The sequence below is a fragment of the Chiloscyllium punctatum genome, chromosome 40 (genome assembly GCF_047496795.1).
Source record: "Chiloscyllium punctatum isolate Juve2018m chromosome 40, sChiPun1.3, whole genome shotgun sequence".
NCBI classification, from domain to species: Eukaryota; Metazoa; Chordata; class Chondrichthyes; order Orectolobiformes; family Hemiscylliidae; genus Chiloscyllium; species Chiloscyllium punctatum.
The window spans coordinates 46,832,118-46,852,473 of record NC_092778.1 but is presented as its reverse complement, the minus strand read 5'-3'; the positions used below and the strand labels follow the sequence as shown (position 1 = coordinate 46,852,473).

General features: G+C 40.4%; 1 protein-coding gene across 3 annotated transcripts in view; it reads left to right on the top strand.

Annotated features, from left to right (window-relative positions):
- Positions 1-20,356, top strand: part of tecpr1a (tectonin beta-propeller repeat containing 1a) — an 81,927-nt gene that overhangs the window by 25,509 nt on the left and 36,062 nt on the right. For 2 of the 3 annotated variants that reach the window (XM_072559822.1, XM_072559821.1), the window contains 7 exons: positions 1,115-1,207; positions 5,329-5,430; positions 5,860-6,008; positions 12,269-12,813; positions 15,327-15,472; positions 16,254-16,409; positions 18,734-18,883. In XM_072559822.1, coding sequence (XP_072415923.1) covers positions 1,115-1,207; positions 5,329-5,430; positions 5,860-6,008; positions 12,269-12,813; positions 15,327-15,472; positions 16,254-16,409; positions 18,734-18,883 — 1,341 coding nt within the window. The remainder of the gene's footprint in view (positions 1-1,114; positions 1,208-5,328; positions 5,431-5,859; positions 6,009-12,268; positions 12,814-15,326; positions 15,473-16,253; positions 16,410-18,733; positions 18,884-20,356) is intronic. The other variant, XM_072559823.1, reaches the window with a different exon arrangement.

Below are 20,356 nucleotides of genomic sequence, written 5' to 3'. Positions count from 1 at the left end.
GTCTCTTGATTCTGAGGGCTGTATCACGACTGCACGGACAACTACTCTGTCGTCCGAGTTCTTATAGAGTATAGGAGTTGGAAGGTCATGTGGCAGTAGTACAGGACATTGCATAGGCCAATATTGGCATGCTGCGCACAGTTCTGGTCTCCCTGCTATAGGAAGGATGTTGTGAAACTTGTAAGGGTTCAAAAAAGATTTACAAGGATGTTGCCGAGGTTGAAGGGTCTGGGCTATAGGGAGAGGCTGAATAGACTGGGGCTATTTTCCCTGGAGCATTGGAGGCTGAGGGGTGACCTTAGAGGTTTATAAAATCATGAGGGGCATGGATAGATTGAAGAGCCAAGGTCTTTTCCATGGGGAAAGGGATTCCAAAACTAGAGGACACAGGTTTAAGGTGAGAGGGGAAAGGTATAAAAGGGACGTAAGGGGCAACATTTTCATGCAGAGATGGTGCGTGCATGCAATGAGCTGTCAGAGGAAATTGTGGAGGCTGGTACAATTGCAACATTTTAAAGGCATCTGGATAGTCAAATGAATAAGAAGAGTTTGGAGTGTTATGGGCCAACTGCTAGCAAATGGGAGTAGATGTTTTAGGATATCTAGTTGGCATGGACAAGTTGGACTGAAAGATTTGTTTCCATTCTGTACATCTCTATGGTTCTAAGGGTGTGTATGTGTGAGAGAGCAAGTTTGTGTAAGAGATAGAGATAAGAGCATGTGTGTGTGCATGAGAGAGTACAAGATAGTGTGTGAATGAAGGAATGCAAGAATGTGTGTGTTTATGTGAATGAGCGAGAGAACAAGAGTGTGTGTGAGAGAGGGATGTCTGAGTGTGTAAGAGACACCGTGTGAAAGTATGTGTCTATGTGTGCATATGTGCATGAGGGTGACACTGTATGCATGTGTAAGAGAGGGAAGTGTGAGCGTGTGAGAGAGGCACTGTGTGTGAAAGAGAAACAGACAGACAGACATTGAGTGAAAGCAAGAGAAAGTGTCTGTCATCAAGAGAGACCTGTGTTTGTGTTTAAGTGTGAAAGAGTGAATTGTGCACACTTCCAGCTGTTCACCTTTCCCTACTCTTCCACAATGCCTGTCCACACACAGGCCTCAGAGAGGAAGAAACCCCAGGCTGAATGGCAACGCACTCTGTCCCCCATTCTGCATGAATTTTGCCCTCGTGAGCTTCAAGTGTACATCATCAGAGGTAAACACAAGATTAAATCAACTCTTTGGCTTGGCCCTAATCTCCATCCCTTTCCCTGGTGACCAGGATTTGACCTCCCTCGATATGCTCCTTAAGCAAGAGTACTCTTATCCATCTGCCTCCATTCTATTTTTCATAATTTTGAAATTTTCCAAAATTCTGCTACACTGTGTCTTAACTTTCATGAGTCCCCTCTCACCCGTCACCCCTTGCATCAGGACTCAATTTAGTAACACTTTGATTTCAAAATTTTAAATCTAAAGCTGATACAAAATAGAATGTGGGCAGATGGTACAATGGAATACTAAAGCCTACTGAAAATAAATTCATGGATTGGGGTCTTAGTAAATGAGCTATGGCAGAAGCAAAGTTGGGTAATTTTACAGAGGTGGAAATAGGCAGTCTTCATCGTGACATTGATACAAGGTCAAATATCACCTTGAGTTTAAATGTGACCCTAAGGTTGCAAACAGTTTGATTTAGCATTTTGACAGCAGTTACAAGGAAACAGAGCTTGTGTATGGACTAAAGACAATTACTTTGGTCTTCAACATATATTTATGTGGCCCCATATATTGACAAAAGCAGAGTAATATTTAGACCATACAAATGCCAGACAATGATCATCTCCAATAAGAGACAATCTGACTCCCATCCCTTGACATTCAATGGTTTCATTATCACTGAATCCCCCACTATCAACATTCTGACGGTTAACATTGACTCGAAACTCAATAAGACTTACCACCTAAACACAGTGACTAGAAGAGCAGGTGAAATGCTAGGAATACTGAGGTGAATAATTTATCTCCTGAGTCCACAAAGCCTGTCCAACATTTACCTGGATGGTTGCAGCTCAAACAACACTCCAAAAGCTTGACACTATCCAGGACAAAGCAGCCCACTTGAGTGGAACCACATCCATAAACCTTGGTTTTAAAATTTTCAACTTGTTTTTCAAGTCCCTCCCTGGCTTCATCTTCCCTATGTCTGTTTAGATCCAGCCTTTCAATCCTCTGACATATCTGTGTTCTGTAAGTTAAGATCTCCGTACATTTCCCAAGTTTAATCTCTCTACTGTTGGTGGCTGTACCTTCAACTGCCTAGAATTGAAGCTCTAAATTCTCTCCTATACCCATCTTACCCTCTTTACTTTTAAGATTGGAGATGTAGTGGACAGCAAAGAAGGTTACCTCCGATTACAACGGGATCTTGATCAGATGGACCGATGGGCTGAGGAGTGGCAGATAGAGTTTAATGCAGATAAATGTGAGGTGCTGCATTTTGGGAAGGCAAATCTTAGCAGGACCAATACACTTAATGGGAAGGTCCTAGGGAGTGTTGCTGAACAAAGAGACCTTGGAGTGCAGGTTCATAGCTCCTTGAAAGTGAAATCGCAAGTAGATAGGATAGTGAAGAAGGCATTTGGTATGCTTTCCTTTATTGGTCAAAGTTTTGAGTGCAGGAGTTGGGAGGTCATGTTGTGGCTGTACAGGACATTGGTTAGGCCACTGTTGGAATATTGCATGCAATTCTGGTCTCCTTCCTATCGGAAAGATGTTGTGAAACTTGAAAGGGTTCAGAAAAGATTTATAAGGATGGTGCCAGGGTTGGAGGATTTGAGCTACAAGGAGAGGCTGAACAGTATGGTGGTGTTTTCCCTGGAGCGTCAGAGTCTGAGGGGTGACCTTATAGAGGTTTACAAAATTATGAGGGGCATGAATAGGATAAATAGACAGGTCTTTTCCCTGGGGTGGGGGAGTCCAGAGCTAGAGGGCATAGGTTTAGGGTGAGAGGGGAAAGATATAAAAGAGACCTAAGGGGCAACTTTTTCACGCAGAGAGTGGTACATGTATGGAAAGAGCTGCCAGAGGAAGTGAGCTAGTACAAATGCTACATTTAAAAGGGATTTGGATGGGTATATGAATAGGAAGGATTTGGAGGGATATAGACCGGGTGCTGGCAGGTGGGACTAGATTGGGTTGGGATATCTGGTCGGCATGGACAGGTGGATTGAAAGGTCTGTTTCATTTCCACGACTCTGATTCTATGCTACATTAAAACCAATCCTTTGACCAAGTTTTCTGATATCTGCTTGAATATCTCCTTAAGAGTAAAATTTTGCTTGATAACACAACTGTGTGAACCTCCTTGTGATTGTGTTAAGGGCACCTTAATAAATACATGTTGCAAACTACCACTTTTGAAATTTCCATTCTTTGTTTGTCTTAATATTTTGCTTTGTTCATCAGATGCAATCCAAGCAAATAATTTATCTATTTGTTCTAATTCCATGTTGCCCTCTCTTGTAAAGACACTTTCAGTTGTCCTCTTTCTGTATCTCATTAACTCAGTTTTCATTCTTTGTTCAAAACTTATCTGATCACCTCCCAAATACCTTTTGGAATCTCTTTCCACTCTGTTGCCCTCCTGGTACTTTGTCAATTTCCCATTGTTCTAGAATGAAGCTTACATGTTGTAATAAACCAATGTTGAAGAAAATGTTTTCAATAAATTACTTGAAGACAAATAAAAGGATATAAACCTCAAAGTAGAACTATTGAACAGCCGAGGAAAGAACCCAGAATACTTTTGATATAGTCAGATAACAATGTATCTAGTTTACTGCTCCAAGTATGATCCTATTATTGTGGAATTTCAGCCTGTTCTCAGGCATTGCACATTTCAATTTGTCTGTAAGTGCAGCGTATTTTACTCTCATTGATTGTAGCAACCTGTATTCTAAATCACACAATTCCTCTCCATCCATCTTCATTGTAATTGCAACTTGACACCCCATCCAGTGACATTTTAATTTTGAAATTTTCATTTCCGTGGCCGTGGCACTCAGTCACTCTCTGTTATCTCTTCCAGCCCCACAACTCCACAAGATATCTGTGCTGCTCCAGTCCTGGCCCCTTGTGAATCCTTGATTTTATTGCCCTAACAATGGAAGCCATGTCCTCAGCTGCTTAGGTCTTGAAGTTTTGAAACCTTGAATCTCCACGCTTCTCTATTCTCCCTTAAGATGCTTGTTAAAACCTGTTTCTTTGTATAAGCTGTTGTTTGCTTGCTGAGCCATCTCCTTATGTGGCTCAGTCTCAAATTCTATTTCATGTTTAGATTTTGAGTCCTTGTGACTCGGTAGTCTGTAGCCATCAAGATTCAACATTGAGTGCAGTAATTTTAGATCACTATCTTAACCTCTGTTTTGGTTTTAGTTCGTGTTCCTTCTTGGTTCGTTCTTTACTCAATCACTTTGCATTCAGACAGGTGCTAGCTAGCCCCAGAGTTCAATTTGTTTCTTATAACTGTCCATTACTTTTCGCTTTGGCTTTTGTAATTTGAAACCTTTTACCAATTAACCTCTTCTGCCCACCACCATATTATAGGCTTTCCCTTTATCCTCCTGTTCGCCCCACCCACCCCCGACACCTTGCTTGCAAAATCCTATTAAGTTTCTAACTTCCATTTCCAATTAAGGGATTATTGATTATGAATCAGATTCTCTCTACAGATCCTGCTTGCATCACTGAGTGCGTACAGCATTTTTTGTTTTTATTTTACTAAATCCAGTTTCCTCCAGGGTACTCCGGTTTCCTCCCACAATTCAAAGATGTGCAAGTCAGGTCAATTGGCCATGCTCAATTGCCAATAGTGTTTGGTGCATTAGTCAGAGGTAAACATCGGAATGGGTCTGGGTGGGTTACTCTTCAGAAGGTCACTGGACTTATGGGCCAAATGGCCTGTTTCTGTACTATAGGGAATCTAATCTAATTTTTAAAAATGCATCATGCCTGTACAATCTCTTTTGAAAGAGCACTCTCATTATACTCCTGTGTCCTTTTTTCTGTTTTTTTTACTTTTCAACTATATATCCAATTCCCTTTTGAAAGTTAATATTGAATCTGCTCGCACCATCTTTGCAGAAGATGCTTTCCAGATCACTAGGTTTTAAAGAAGTCCTCCTCATCGCTCTCTTTTCTTTTGCAAGTAAACTTAAATCTGGTTACTGATTCCCCTGCCCTTGAAATAGTTTATCTCTGTCTCCTCTTTCAAAATGTGTTGAACACTTTAAAAATGTATGTATCATTTTGCAAGCAGTGTTTTTCTGTCACTAGGTCTGGTTTCGAAGAGGTGTTTGCTCTGAGAACCCTGTCGGAACAGGCTGGATTTGTATGAATATAGAGATGGTAATGGTGAATGTGGGATTAAATGATCAGGTACGAATAATTTTTTATTTCCTTTTTTGACAGTCCTCGTACTTTTTAAGACCAGTTGGATGTTGGTCTTAAAACACTAAACTGGCACAAAGTTTTATTGCATTGTTTCAAATCAAATGTGTCTACATAATGCAATTTGTTTTCATGTTTTAATCTTCCCAGTTTTATTTATACCTGAATTTAATTATTCTACTTTGTTCCTAAATCTTTTCAAAATTATCTTCAAAACAATTTTGATCAATTTATTTCAGTGGGTTGTTGTGGGTGATGCTCAAGGCTGTAATTATATTAACTAAGTTTAGCTTTGAAATTCCTCTATCAATATGTTATTATACATAAACACTTTATTTTGCCAGCTGGCTTAAATTAAATTGGACAGCAGGCTGTACTGTGCCACTTACACAATTTTATTTTTTGTTCTAATCCAAGGTTTGGGGAATTGGTTATGAAGACCGTAATATTTATTTCCGTCATGGAGTGACACCAACTGAATACAGTGGAAAAGCTTGGAAAATAATAGTAGCTAGCAGAGAGCATGACCGAGCTTCTCGTACAGGCAGTGCTACCAGTCTTGCAAGGTACAGTAACCCATCAAAGACACGTGGATTTGCAACATACACATACAAATGTTGAGATAAATGGAAGGAACAGGAATAGAAAGAGGCTAGTCAGCTCCTCAAACGTGTTCCATCATTCACTTAAATAAGCAGCGATCTATATCGTAGCTCCATTCACCTGCCTTTGTTCCACTGATACCCAACAAAAATCTATTCATCTGTTTTTGAAATTTTCAATTGATTTCCAATCTCAATGTAATTTAGAGACAGAATTCCATATTTCCAGTACTCTTTATAAGAAGGACTATATCCTTCAAAGTTTGGGAGAAGATTTGAAGCTTGGGTGCTCGTTGTTGTGGTTCTGTTTGCCAAGCTGGGAATTTTTCTTGCAAACGTTTCATCCCCTGTCTAGGTGACATCCTCAGTGCTTGGGAGCCTCCTGTGAAGCGCTTCTGTGCTGTTTCCTCTGGCATTTATAGTGGCCTGTCTCTGCCGCTTCCGGTTGTCAGTTCGAGCTGTCCGCTGTAGTGGCCGGTATATTGGGTCCAGGTCGATGTGTTTGTTGATAGAGTCTGTGGATGAGTGCCATGCCTCTAGGAATTCCCTGGCTGTTCTCTGTTTGGCTTGCCCTATAATGGTAGTGTTGTCCCAGTCGAATTCATGTTGCTTGTCGTCTGTGTGTGTGGCTACTAAGGATAGCTGGTCGTGTCGTTTCGTGGCTAGTTGGTGTTCGTGTATACGGATCGTTAGCTGTCTTCCTGTTTGTCCGATGTAGTGTTTTGTGCAGTCCTTGCATGGGATTTTATACACTACATTAGTTTTGCTCATGTTGGGTATCGGGTCCTTTGTTCTGGTGAGTTGTTGTCTGAGCGTGGCTGTTGGTTTGTGTGCTGTTATGAGTCCTAGTGGTCGCAGTAGTCTGGCTGTCAGTTCAGAAATGCTCCTGATGTATGGTAGTGTGGCTAGTCCTTTGGGTTGCGGCATGTCCTCGTTCCGTTGTCTCTCCCTTAGGCACCTGTTGATGAAACTGCAAGGGTATCCGTTTTTGGCGAATACTTTGTACAGGTGTTCCTCTTCCTCTTTTTGTAGTTCTGCTGTGCTGCAGTGTGTTGTGGCCCTTTTGAATAATGTCCTGATGCAACTTCGTTTGTGTGTGTTGGGGTGGTTGCTTTCATAGTTTAGGACTTGGTCTGTGTGTGTGGCTTTCCTGTAAACCTTTGTGGTGAATTCTCCGTTCGGTATTCTCTGTACCATCACGTCTAGGAATGGGAGTTGGTTGTCCTTTTCTTCCTCTCTAGTGAATCGGATTCCTGTGAGTGTGGCGTTGATGATCTGGTGTGTGTTCTCTATTTCTGTGTTTTTAATTATTACAAAGGTGTCATCCACGTATCTGACCCAGAGTTTGGGTTGAAGTTGTGGTAAGACTGTTTGTTCTAACCTTTGCATTACTGCTTCTGCTAAGAGTCCAGAGATCGGTGAGCCCATGGGTGTTCCGTTGATTTGTTTGTATATTTGGTTATTGAATGTGAAGTGTGTTGTGAGGCACAAGTCCAGTAGTTTAAGTATGCCTTCTTTGTTGATAGGTTCAACGTCCTGTTGTCTGTTATGTCTGTCCAGCAGGTTGGCTATTGTTTCTTTGGCTAGTGTTTTGTCGATGGAGGTGAACAGTGCCGTTACATCGAATGAGACCACAAACACACACAAACGAAGTTGCATCAGGACATTATTCAAAAGGGCCACAACACACTGCAGCACAGCAGAACTACAAAAAGAGGAAGAGGAACACCTGTACAAAGTATTCGCCAAAAACGGATACCCTCGCAGTTTCATCAACAGGTGCCTAAGGGAGAGACAATGGAACGAGGACATGCCGCAACCCAAAGGACTAGCCACACTACCATACATCAGGAGCATTTCTGAACTGACAGCCAGACTACTGCGACCACTAGGACTCATAACAGCACACAAACCAACAGCCACGCTCAGACAACAACTCACCAGAACAAAGGACCCGATACCCAACATGAGCAAAACTAATGTAGTGTACAAAATCCCATGCAAGGACTGCACAAAACACTACATCGGACAAACAGGAAGACAGCTAACGATCCGTATGCACGAACACCAACTAGCCACGAAACGACACGACCAGCTATCCTTAGTAGCCACACACACAGACGACAAGCAACATGAATTCGACTGGGACAACACTACCATTATAGGGCAAGCCAAACAGAGAACAGCCAGGGAATTCCTAGAGGCATGGCATTCATCCACAGACTCTATCAACAAACACATCGACCTGGACCCAATATACCGGCCACTACAGCGGACAGCTTGAACTGACAACCGGAAGCGGCAGAGACAGGCCACTATAAATGCCAGAGGAAACAGCACAGAAGCGCTTCACAGGAGGCTCCCAAGCACTGAGGATGTCTCCTAGACAGGGGACGAAACGTTTGCAAGACAAATTCCCAGCTCGGCAAACAGAACCACAACAGGACTATATCCTGCCATCACCACTAAATGTAGTAGCTCAAATTTTCAAATTAATTCCTCATACCAGGGGAAATAATTTCTCCCCATATTTATCTTACTGAATCTTTAAACAGCAACTTACAATTCTGATCATCCAATGGAATTAAGCATTTGTAACACCCCATCAGTAGTGACATGTTAACCATTGATACACTAACTAGTTGTTACTCGTCCCATTGTCCGCCAAAGTCTACACACACCGAGTCTACTGTGTTTATTTTGATTTTTGTGTAAGATTGGTTAATAATGGGTGCAATTATTTCTGGTAAAGTTCTGCATTATACATCAGGATTACATAGCTTCCAAATTGTCCATTAAATTGAGCTGTTTCTCTGGACAAAAAATACTAAATTTGCAGTACACTCAAGAAACTTCTGTCTACTGAAATAATTCCATTCCTTCCACTGATTACAATTTACTCTGACAAACTGCAAGCCTTCCTTTGTAATTATAATAGTCATGTGGTCAGGTTTTCTGAGACTTTTGATTGCTTGTAGCTGATGTCTAAGTTGGAGTACTATCAGCTATTTCAGTCTACTGAGAATCAGCCATTTTCTAGTGACAAGTCTCTATTTTAAACTCAGCCAATTTAATGAAATGTAAAGAGAGTCCCTGCTTCTCATAATGAGGTTTAACTTAGCAAATTCTTGCACTGAAAATTCCTTTCCATGTTCATTGAATATTCACTGATACAACATAATATGTCACAGAATCTTGTATTTTGTTTATCCATGGTGTTTGTGGAATAGAATTTATTGCCCATGCATAGTACCCTTGAGATGGTGATAATGTGCTGCCATCTTGAACCTGTTTGGTCAAGGTAAATTCAGTACTGTTAGGCAAAGAGCTAGGCAGAAACATTTGGATCTAGGGAAGTGAAGCAACTGATATATTTTCAAGTAGGATTATAAAGAACTGTGGACTGAAATGAAAAGGTACTGTTTTAAATTTTTCTGAAACACTGGCTGCATGTTTTGGAAAGTGAGAAACCTGATTCCCATCAGGTATCATAAATATAGTCAGTTCTGCTATAACATGGTAGTTACATTCTCATGCAATCCTGCGTAATAAGAAAAGCGCATAACAGGAGCACCATTTCAATTAATGGGGTTGGATTTGCGATATAACCAATATACCCTTGTTTTAGAAACAGTGTCCTCAATGAATCAATGACATTATAGCGAATTTGCATTAATGAAACGTGCATTATAAGCAGAATGACCTGTAATTACTTGCAGTTGAAGTGATTGCACATGAGGAGGAGCTGAGGACTTGTGTACAGATGCAGCTGGTTACAGATGTTGATTGGTCTATGGGCTAATGCATAGTTGTTAATGATCAGGATCTTTTGTTTGCCAACAACCCTGTGATTGGTTCTTAGCTAACTGAACAGCTTAGAGCTGGAGCAAGATAGAGAAGGATTTTGCCTCAGCTCAAGGGCTATCTCTTGGTTTTCAGCAGTCAAAACTCACTTTAAACTTGAAGAAAACAAATTAATCTTTCCCCAGCAGTTGCTGAAAGCTGTGGACTTTTAATTGATAAATCAGAGAAATTTTACCATGCTTCTTGGAAATAGTGGAAGCATTCAGAAAAGGGAAGCCAAAAAGAAACTTTCATATCAGCAAAAACGAACCCAACAGATCTTGTGGACAAATATTACTGAATTATCTGTCCAGTTTTCCCCTTCCATCCATGTGTTTTTTTGCCCTATACATAGACCTATTTGTCTGTGTGTTGGGGTGGGGTTTTAAGGAAGTCCGAGTTTTAATTAGTAGCACTTTATGTCAATGGTTTACAACTTGTGACTAGAATCTAATTACTCGTAATAAATAGAAATTCTTGTATAGTACAAAAATTTGGTCCATGCTTTCTGTCAACCTAGGACTGAAAATCAGGCATGTTTGGAAATTTTGTATAGGCCCCAATGCTTTTTAAAAGCATATTAAGAGCAGGAGGATTGCAAGCGAAAAGAATGGGACCTGTTAGAGACCAAAGTGACAACCTGTGCATGAAGCCATTGGATATGGGTGAGGTCTTAAATGAACACTTCTCATCTGTATTCACAGAGGAGAAAGGCATTGTAGCCAGGGATTTCAGTTAGGATGGTGAAGTTCTAGAATACGTTAAGACTAATAAAGGAGAAGTTCATAGAATTATACAGCACATAAACAGACCCTTCAAGTCCAACCAGTCCATTCCAAACATAATCTAACTGAGGGTTCATAATTATGAGAGGCCTAGACAGAGTAGATTGTGAGAATCTCATGCCACATGTGTCTTAGACCAGGGGGACTATGTTTAAGGTAATGAACAAATGGTTTAGAGGAGATCCAAGAAATATTTTTTTACTCAGAGGGTTGTAGGTATATGTTGCGCTGCCTGAGAGGGTGTTGGAGGCAAGTATTCTCGCAACATTTAAGAAGCTTCTGGATGAGTACTTAAAAGTGTTAGGGCACAGTAAGCAACGGACTAAGTACGAATAAATAGGATTAGTGTAATTTGGTGTTTTACGGTCAGTATAGACATGATGGTGGGCCAGATGTTTTGTTTCCATGCGGAATGACTCTAGTTTAAAACCTTTAACTTTTATGATGGCACTGGGAATAATGGAATTTGGTTTCCAGTGGGCTGCCCCTGTGAATCAAGTTATGCTGGTGAGTGGCTTACAGGTGGTGATGCTACCATCCCTCTGGTGCCCTTGTCCTACGTGATAGCAGTAGTTGTAAGTTTAAAAGGTTCAGTCCTTAGAAGCCTTGGTGAATTTCTGCAATGTGGTTGTATGTGGCAGACACCCCTGCTTCTGTACTTTCAATGTTGGAGGGAGATAATGTTTATGGACCTATTGCCAATCAACAGGACTGCTTTTTCCTGGATAGTGTCAAGTTTCCTGAGTGTTATTGGAGCTGTACTCATCCAGACAAATGGAGAATATTCCATCACACCTCTGACATGCGACTTGTAGATAAGTTTTGAGGGGGTCAGGGGATGAGTTACTTACTGCAGGATTCCTAGCCTCTGACCTGCTATTATAGCCACACTATCTATAAGGCTAGTCCAGTTCAGTTTCTGGTCACTGACAGCCCTTAGGATGTTGATAGGAGTGGATTAAATGATGGTAATGCAATTTAATGTGTTGGGGATGTAGTTAGATTCTCTCTTGTTGCCGATGGTCATTGCTTGATATTGATATTGGTGTGGCATGAATGTCAGCCCAAACCTGGATATTGCCCATGCCTTACAGCATTTGGCTATGGTTTGCTTCACTGTCTGAAGAGTTGCAAGTTGTGGGGAAGAGTATCTGTGTCTGCTGGTACATGGTAATCAGCAGGAGGTCCTGACATTGGAATAAGTCATACTCTGGCATGATGGTGGTGTTGCCATAGTGGAATTCAAACCCAGGTCCCCAAAGCATAATCTCGGTCTCTGGATTAGTAGTCCAGCGATAATTCCATGATACCATTGCCTCCTGTTTATAGCAGAGAACAAAATCATTTAGCCCATTGTGCCTATGTTGACGTTTTGAAAGAGCTAACTAATTAGATTCATTTTCTTGTTCTTTGTGCAGAGCTGTGCAATTTTTTCAAGCATTTATCCAATTCCCTTTAGAAATTCATTTTTCAATCTGTTTCAGTGAACTGTCAGGTACTATGTTCCAGATCTGATAACTTACTGTATGATAGGTTTCTCCTCATTTTGCCAATTACTCTTAAGTACTTACAACTTTGATTTGCTCTTCATTTTAGTGCTGGCTGTTTCTTTGGTGATGAAGTTAGGTTGCCATCACAAGTGTCCATTAGTAGCGAAGTCGATTTCTCCTCAGAAATGGACAAACTGGCAAAGAAAACTGAAAACATTCTCGAGACAATTGGTGAGCGTGCAAGTTGTCCCCATGCCAGTGGAGATGGAGATGGAGACGTTGCTTCCAGTCCTGACATTGAGAAAAAATGTGCTGATGTTGCAAATGTATTTGAGACCATCCCTTTAATGGGAGCATCTTCAGAAAAATGGGTGCAACCTGTTGCTGAACCATCTGTTTCCCAAGCTCCATATTTGACGGACCAAGGGGGACCATTGCAGGATGGTGCTGAATTGATTATTGCTCATTCAATCTCAAACACAATGAGCTCAGACCCGGCTGAAACATCCAGTGTTTCTTCTGTAGGCACCTATCCTTTTGGAATTGAAGAGCACTACGTGTCTGATGAGCGCCCACTCTGGGCCTGGCTCAGTGGAGGAGGTTGTGAAGTAGAAGCTCACACCCAGCTGAACTGGTTCACTGCCCAGTCAGGTAGTCAGTCTCTTACATTCTTATTGTTATACTACTCCTGAGTAATACAGCTGATAATGATAGTGTTAATGCACCAATGAAAATTACATCTGTCCCTAGAGTCACTGTCCTGAACATGTTTTATTTATTGAAAGCAGTCTTAACTAAGTTTCCATTCTTTCTTCATTTGCTAAACCCCTCACTTGTATTTTTATTGCCTCAGGAGTTGGATTTTCCAGCCTCCCACCTTACATCCTCTTAAAATTGAACTCATCAAAGGGGAAACACACCTACAATGGCTCAGTGGTCAGCACTGCTCCCTCACAGTGCCAGGAGTACTGGTTCAAATCCAACCGTGGGTGACAGTCTTTGTGAAGTTTGCACGTTCTCCCCATGTCTGCATGGGTTTCTGCCTGGTGTTCTGGTTTCCTCTCTTAGTCCAATGATGTGCAGATTAGGTGGATTGATCATGCTAAATTTGCCCCAACAGTTTCCAGAATGTGCAGGATAGGTGGATTAGCTAGGGTAAATGTGGGGCAATGGAGATGGGGTGGCAGAGTGGGTCTGAGTGGGATGCTCTTTGGAGGGTCGGCACAGATTCGATGGGCTGAATGGCCTCTGTCTTCACTATAAGGATTCTATAAAAATAATTCTGCTAATCCACATTCTAACCCAAAGCACGTCGAGTTTACCTGTCAGCCCCTTGTAACCATCAAATCTGCTCTTGATCTGGCAATTCTCTGAAAAATAGCTTCAAACTAAGCTGTGAATAGAATGAAAGGAAATACTGATTGAAACAATTGCAAAGTTAAATCAGGTCCTGTAATGGAAGTAAAATCTCTGAAATTATTTCATTAACTATTAAACACCATATTGGACTAAACAGTCATAGCCTAAAATCTAAGGCCAGGCACTTCGGTAATGAAGTTAAGACTCAAAATAGTGTTAGAAGGTTGGAAATCTGTTCCAAAAAACACCTTTGATGCTGACTCAACCAGTAGTTTTAAATCAAAGAATGGTGATTTTCATTAACTGAAGGTATCACAGAATATGGGGCAAATGTAACTATATCAAGTAAGGTCACAGGATAGGAATAGCTCTGAATTTTACAAGGGTCATGCTACTCTGAGGAAATACCTTTTTCAAGATGATAAACTTTTAAAAAGCTTGCCCACACAGAGGTAGCAAATGGGGATGACTTTAAAAATCTGGTGATTTGTATATGGAGGGTAAGAGGCCCACATGGGGTGACCAAGAGGATGGAGTGTGTTGGAGGCGGGAGAGGGGGTCCTCAGAGGGTGGGTGGAAGTCACGATTGAAGGGTTTATGCCTGAAACATCAACTCTTCTGCTTCTCGGATGCTGTCTGACCTACTGTGCTTTTCAAATGCCACATATTTTGACTCTGACTCTCCAGCATCTGCAGTCCTCAGTTTCTCCCTGATGGTTGGTATATGTCCTGCTCTTGAGAGCTGCCAGCCAATGTGATTAACTAGCAGTCCGGGCACAGTCACAGTTATAGAGTCATACAGCATGGAAACAGACCCTCTGATCCAACTTGACCATGCCAACCAAGTTTGCCAAACCAAACTAGTCCCACTTGTGCATTTGACCCAAATCCTTCTAAACCCTTCCTATAGATGTACCTGTACAAATGTTTTCTAAATATTGTAACTGTCCACCACTTCCTCTGGCAGTTCATTCCTCCTACAAACCACCCTCTGTATGAAGAAGTTGCCCCTCAGGTGCTTTTTAAATCTTTCTCTCTCACCTTATTAATAATTTTGAACTCCCCTACCTGAGGGGAAAATACCTTTACTATTCACTTTATCTATGCCCCTAGTGATTTGATAAACCTCTTGCAGGGCTACCCTTCAACCTCCTATGCTCTAGTGAAAAATGTCCCACCCTCTCCTTATAACTCAGTGAACACAGTAGTGGGCGCAACTAGGACTGCTAGGAAGCCCTCTGAGATTGTGGCTGACATTGGAACCCAGGGAAGCTCTCTGCTTTCAGGTTGGGTAGGGATCAGTCATCCTTTTTGGAGGCTAGGTGGGAAGAACAAAGTGGTTTGAGAGATGTGATGGAGGAGTGGGAAATGCCCTATAGGCTCAACTAAGTGGTTTGCTGCCCCTTATTTCTCATTCTGAAAAACTGGCCTTTCTACTCACCACCTGCTGCTGCCAGGATTTTACGGCGGTAGAGAAAATCTAGACTACAATTTCTTTGAACAGTGATAAAGATCCGAGAGGGCAAGTGGCCATTGACTATCGTTGTGTTCCTTTGGTGATTGCAGTCTTTTTGAATGGATGAGTTAAAATTTGAGATTCAAAAGCATTGTTGTGAGAAAAAATTCTCAGTTTTAAATTTTCTTTTGGTATTGTACATCACAAATGTGTTATCTTCAAACAGGTTGCTTATATTGTTTCCCGTCAGATTTAGGTCACAGGAATGTCAAAACGACCCTTTTTTAAAATCTTAAATAAAAAAAGAGAGTGACTTGTTCCACCATATGCTATTTCCGTGGTTTTGCAGGACAGCCGTTTTCTCAGCTGTCATTCTCAATGCCTATTAGCTGCACCCAGCAGACAGTTTGGCGGAAACAGATAATTCATCAGTTAACTGAACGGTCCAAACGGGAACTGGAGGATTTTAAACATTATGAGCAAGCAGTTGAACAGGTAAGGTGATTCTACCATCTTAAAAGACTCGTGTTTATATTCCTTTTCCATGATATCCCAAGCATTTTATATTCAAGCATTTGTTGAAATGCAGTCTCTGTTGTAATGCAGCATATATTGCACCAATTTGCACAGTGTACTCCCACAAGCAGAAATGTGATGCTGACAGGATCTCAGTTTAATATTTAATAATCCTAGTATGTGACTTTCCTTTTGTACATCCAGCCTAAATGGGTGCTTAAACCTCTGAAATAGGTATGGGAGTAAAGTGGGAACAGGGAACTGAGTTGGGTGATCAGCCATGATCATATTGAATGAAACAGCAGGCTCAAAGGGCTGAATGGCCTCCTGCTGTTCCATTCAGTATGATCATTCCTGCTCCTATTTTCTATGTTTCTAAAACATATCCTTCTGATTCAGAGACAATACCTACAGATCGCCAGCTGGCGCAGGATAAATTGAATATCTAGACTATGATATCATAATGTTTCTCACAGATATGTTTTTAATCTTTGCTTAATTTATAAGAGATGTTTTGCCAGGGGATTAAACCTCAAGTTATTTTTGTAAAGCAGAGCTATTCTTGTTGTGTTGTAATATGTCAAAGTAACCATCATTTAAGGAGCTGCATATTTCAATTTGTTTAACATGTGATTTTCTACCCTTGTGAGCTAGGATTTTTAACTGGTGAGAATGTTGCTTATTATTTATAGTTGGATAAACATGTTTCCAGTGATCCATAATTTTTCTTTTCCCTCTTATACCACGCTGTTATGCCTAGTCCGTATGGATAAAAAAAGGAGCAATGCAGTGGTGGAGAGATGGAAAGCCATACAAATGGATAGATGTCAGGGTAGCACTGGAACAGTTTACAGGGAATGATGGAAAACGGGATGGGATCTTTTTCATTTACTACACATTCAATGATGAGAAGAAGGTGAGTACTGTTTGTAGATTCTGCAGTCCAGCTATCTTTATGTCAGAAACAGAACTGAATGGTAGGAGTTAGAAACTAGAGTCTTTGTCAAATGTACTTTGCTGCTTCAAGGGGAATTCATTTATTCCACTACATAATTCAGTCTTATGGATTGGAATTTGAGATATTTGGAGAACAGTTTTAATCATGCTGTTTAAATAAGCTAAAATGTATGAAAACATCAAAATGGATAACAATCATGAATTGAATTCTTGGTGCTGTAGGTGAGGTCTAACCTTGTAGCAATCTAAGTATTATGTAAGTTAAAAACTGTAGGGCTTCTGTGTAATTATCTTTAGTTGTAAATAAATGTAATCATTAGTATTAGCCTGATCACTACAATTTGGAAGAGTCATAGGGATGTACAGCATATCATCAGGTTGGTCCGACTTGTCCATGCCCACTGGCTATCCTAAATTAATCTAGTTCTAATTGACCATATCCATCTAAACCCTTCCTATTCATATACCCTTCCTGATGCCTTTTAAATGTTGTAAGTGTACTAGCGTACACTACCTTCTCTGGTAGCTTATTCCATACATGCACCAACTCTTGAAAAGAAAACAGAAATCGCTGACGAAACTCAGTAGGTCTGGCAGCATCTGTGGGAAGAAAGCAGCCTTAACGTTTAGAGTCTGATAACTCCTCAACAGAACTGATAGCAGCTCAGAAACTACTGCTGAGCTTTGCCAACAATTTCTGTTTCTGTTTCAGATCTCCAACATCCACAGTTCTTCTTTTATTATCGTATAGGTTTCTTGTTTGTCTTGGTCAAAAATATAAATGTTTATTCCTGTGACACTCAGTCCTATTCATTACATATTAAACAAAAAGCAGGTTAGTTCAAAGGAGATACAGTTTCTACCCAAGTAGTTGGGTATCTGTGGTACATGAAATAAACTTTGGGATGGTGCCTATGTTTGTCATCTTATACAGTCTTTCCAGCATTTTGCTTCTGCGCTGCACTTTGATGCTTTCCCAAAAGAACTTGATGGAGCATATCATAAACTTAGTTGGAGGTGAGTTAGCCTAATCCTGTGAACAATTTATGCATTTGGACTTCTGAATGAAATAAAAGACTAAGCACACCTTCTTTGTCAAGAATGAAAATTTCTGATTATGAATAATGTATACATTCTCAACTTCTGGCACATTTTATGTTGAACTATTACTTGTATTATACTTCCAGTGTTGATCCTCCTACACCATGTATCTTCATATCTGCAGGCTGTAACTTTTGTTTCTTTAGCCATGGTTTTTGATCTGATAGGACAGTCATTCACTCTGTTGAAATGTGCAATTCTCAGTTGGATTCAGGTCAACTGAAAATTTTAAAACAAAAATTGATAAATTCTTGTTGAATATGGAGCCTTAAAGGTTCAGGAGCCAAGATACTAGTAAAGTTAAAATACAGATCCGTTCTGCTCTAATTGAATAGCAGAACAAGCTAGAGGGGTTAAATTGCCTCCTTATTTGCTGGAGTTCAAGAGAGTAACAAATGAAAGAACATAATGGAAGGATAGTTTGGAGTAGATGTTCATCCTGCCCCTCCCGTTTCCCACAAGATTTGAAAGTTGTCAATTAGATAGCAGCAAGAGTAGGCTATTCAGCCCTTTGATCCTGGTCTAGCATTCAATGAGATCATGGCTGATTTGTGGCCTAACTCCATAGATCTGCCTTTTGGCTCATATCCCTAAAATATTTTGCTTAAGAAAAAAATGTATCTATCTCAGAACTAAAATTAAAAGCTGATCTAGCAAGAAGTGTTGTTTGTGGAAGAGAGTTCAGTTTCAATCATCTCATTGTTAGGAATGCATAGCAGTTTTTTGGTCAAATCATACCAATATATCTTGCATCACCTGGCTCAGTAGAGCCTAGCTTGGAGAGTTTGTTCTCAAGTGCCCTGGGTGACTTGTGATTATAGAAAAGTGTGCCTTAATACTCAAGAGAAGTTACAAAGCCAATTAAAAAGTTCTCCCTGTGAGTGGACAGGTGGTAATCCGCCTACAGTTGTGTTCTCCCAGCAGTATTTCATAGTGATAAAGTCCCAAATTGGTGGCTCATTGGATGTTGCACCAAACTAGCCTGAGGTATTGAGCCCTAAGTTATTTAACAAACATATGTTCATGGAGAATAAGAGTACATGAAGCACAAAGATAAAAGATGCCTTTTTTATGAACACTGCTGATTTTTCTGAAATAATCACTCTTTGAGTGTTCTTTGTCGATATCTAACATTTTACTATTCTTTCGTATGTCAGATGTATTTTTTTTTAAATTTTACAGTACCTTCACGTGTTTTCGAATGAAATTACAATTTTGGTTCCGATTGCTAATGAAACAAAACACTCATTTGCTATTTATACTCCTGAGCGGACAAAGCAGAGATGGCCAATCAGGTTGGCAACAACTACAGAGCAAGAAATGTATGACTGGGTAAGTGATCGAAGGAGAAATCATTCCGTATCCTAACCATTTCCTGGAGGTCAGTGTGTTTTCTGGCACAGAATCACTACCTATATAAGTAGCCTTTGTGATGGTGGAATCGCATGTTGACAGATTCCTGCTGTCTGAATCCAGCAGTTGAAAAACAGCTTGCTGTTAATTGGGAAAGATAAAAGCCATTTTATATGTGAACAAGGACATTGGATTCAGGTGAAATTACTGAACACAGAAAGTGGTTAGAATGTAGAACTTGTTATCACAAGAAGCAGTTGAAGCAAAATAGCATAGTTCCATTGAAGGGAAAGCCAGAAAATGAGGTAGAAAGAATTAGTGAAGTACTAATAGGGTGCATTGAAACAGCCGCAAGTGGACCATACCAAATGGCCTGCAAATACTTTGCAATACCTTGCAATAACTGGGATCAGAATTGTATGTCACTGCCAACATGGCTGGTATCAGTCAGCTCTGTACATTTTCTGTTCTAAAGAAGGGTCACTGGATATGAAACGTTGAGTCTGCATTCTCTACGTAGATGCTGTCAGATCTGCTGAGTTTCTCTAGCAATTTCTGGTTTTGTTTTAGCATGTACCTATTGATGCCTTGACTTCAGGGGTACGAGTCCAACAAGCCCTCAAAGTAGGTTCTGAAGAACTAATGTCAGACTCAAACCTTTAACTCTGTTTCTCTGTCCATAGATACTGCCAGACATGCTGATTTTCTTCAGAAGTTTCTACTTTTGTTTCATGTCGTCAAAGCTGGGAATATTATTCATTTCCAAATTCTTCAGTGGCTGCAATGCTATTCTCACAGATACTTTATAAGTGGAAGGGAGTAATGCAACATTAAAACAAGAATATAAAGATTCTGTGTTAGTTCTTAAGAAAGGAAAGCTATTAATATTGTAAAAGCAAAATACTGCAAATATTCGAAATCTGAAATAAAAACGGAAGGTGCTGAAAAGATTCAGCAGGTCTGGCAGCATTTGTGAAGAAAGATACAAAGTTAATATTTCGAGTTGAATACACCACTTCTTCAGGACTGAAGGAATAGATGAAAAGCATACAGATGTCAGAGATAAGCATTTCCACCTCTGTTCAGCAATTTAAATGGTGCTTTTCACAATCTCGGGATGTCCAAAATTATTTCTTAGTCAGTGAAGTAATTTTGAAGTTTAATCCACATTATGATGAATGGCACAGCAGCCAATTTATAAATAGCAAAGTCCCTAAGCAATTGGATAAGTGACAAGTTAATCTGTTTCAATCTGATATAAATATTGAACAAATCTTCTGGATGAACTCTCCTGCTTTTCTCAACCAGAAAACAGCAGTTCCAACAAAGCAGTGTTCCCTCTGCTTTAGTACCAGGAGTGTCAGCCTATATTTTGTGCTTGTCAGAGCTGGTTCAGGCTGTCTATGTTTGAACATCCTAGCATAGTTCACTGAAAAGTGATCTGTAACAAAA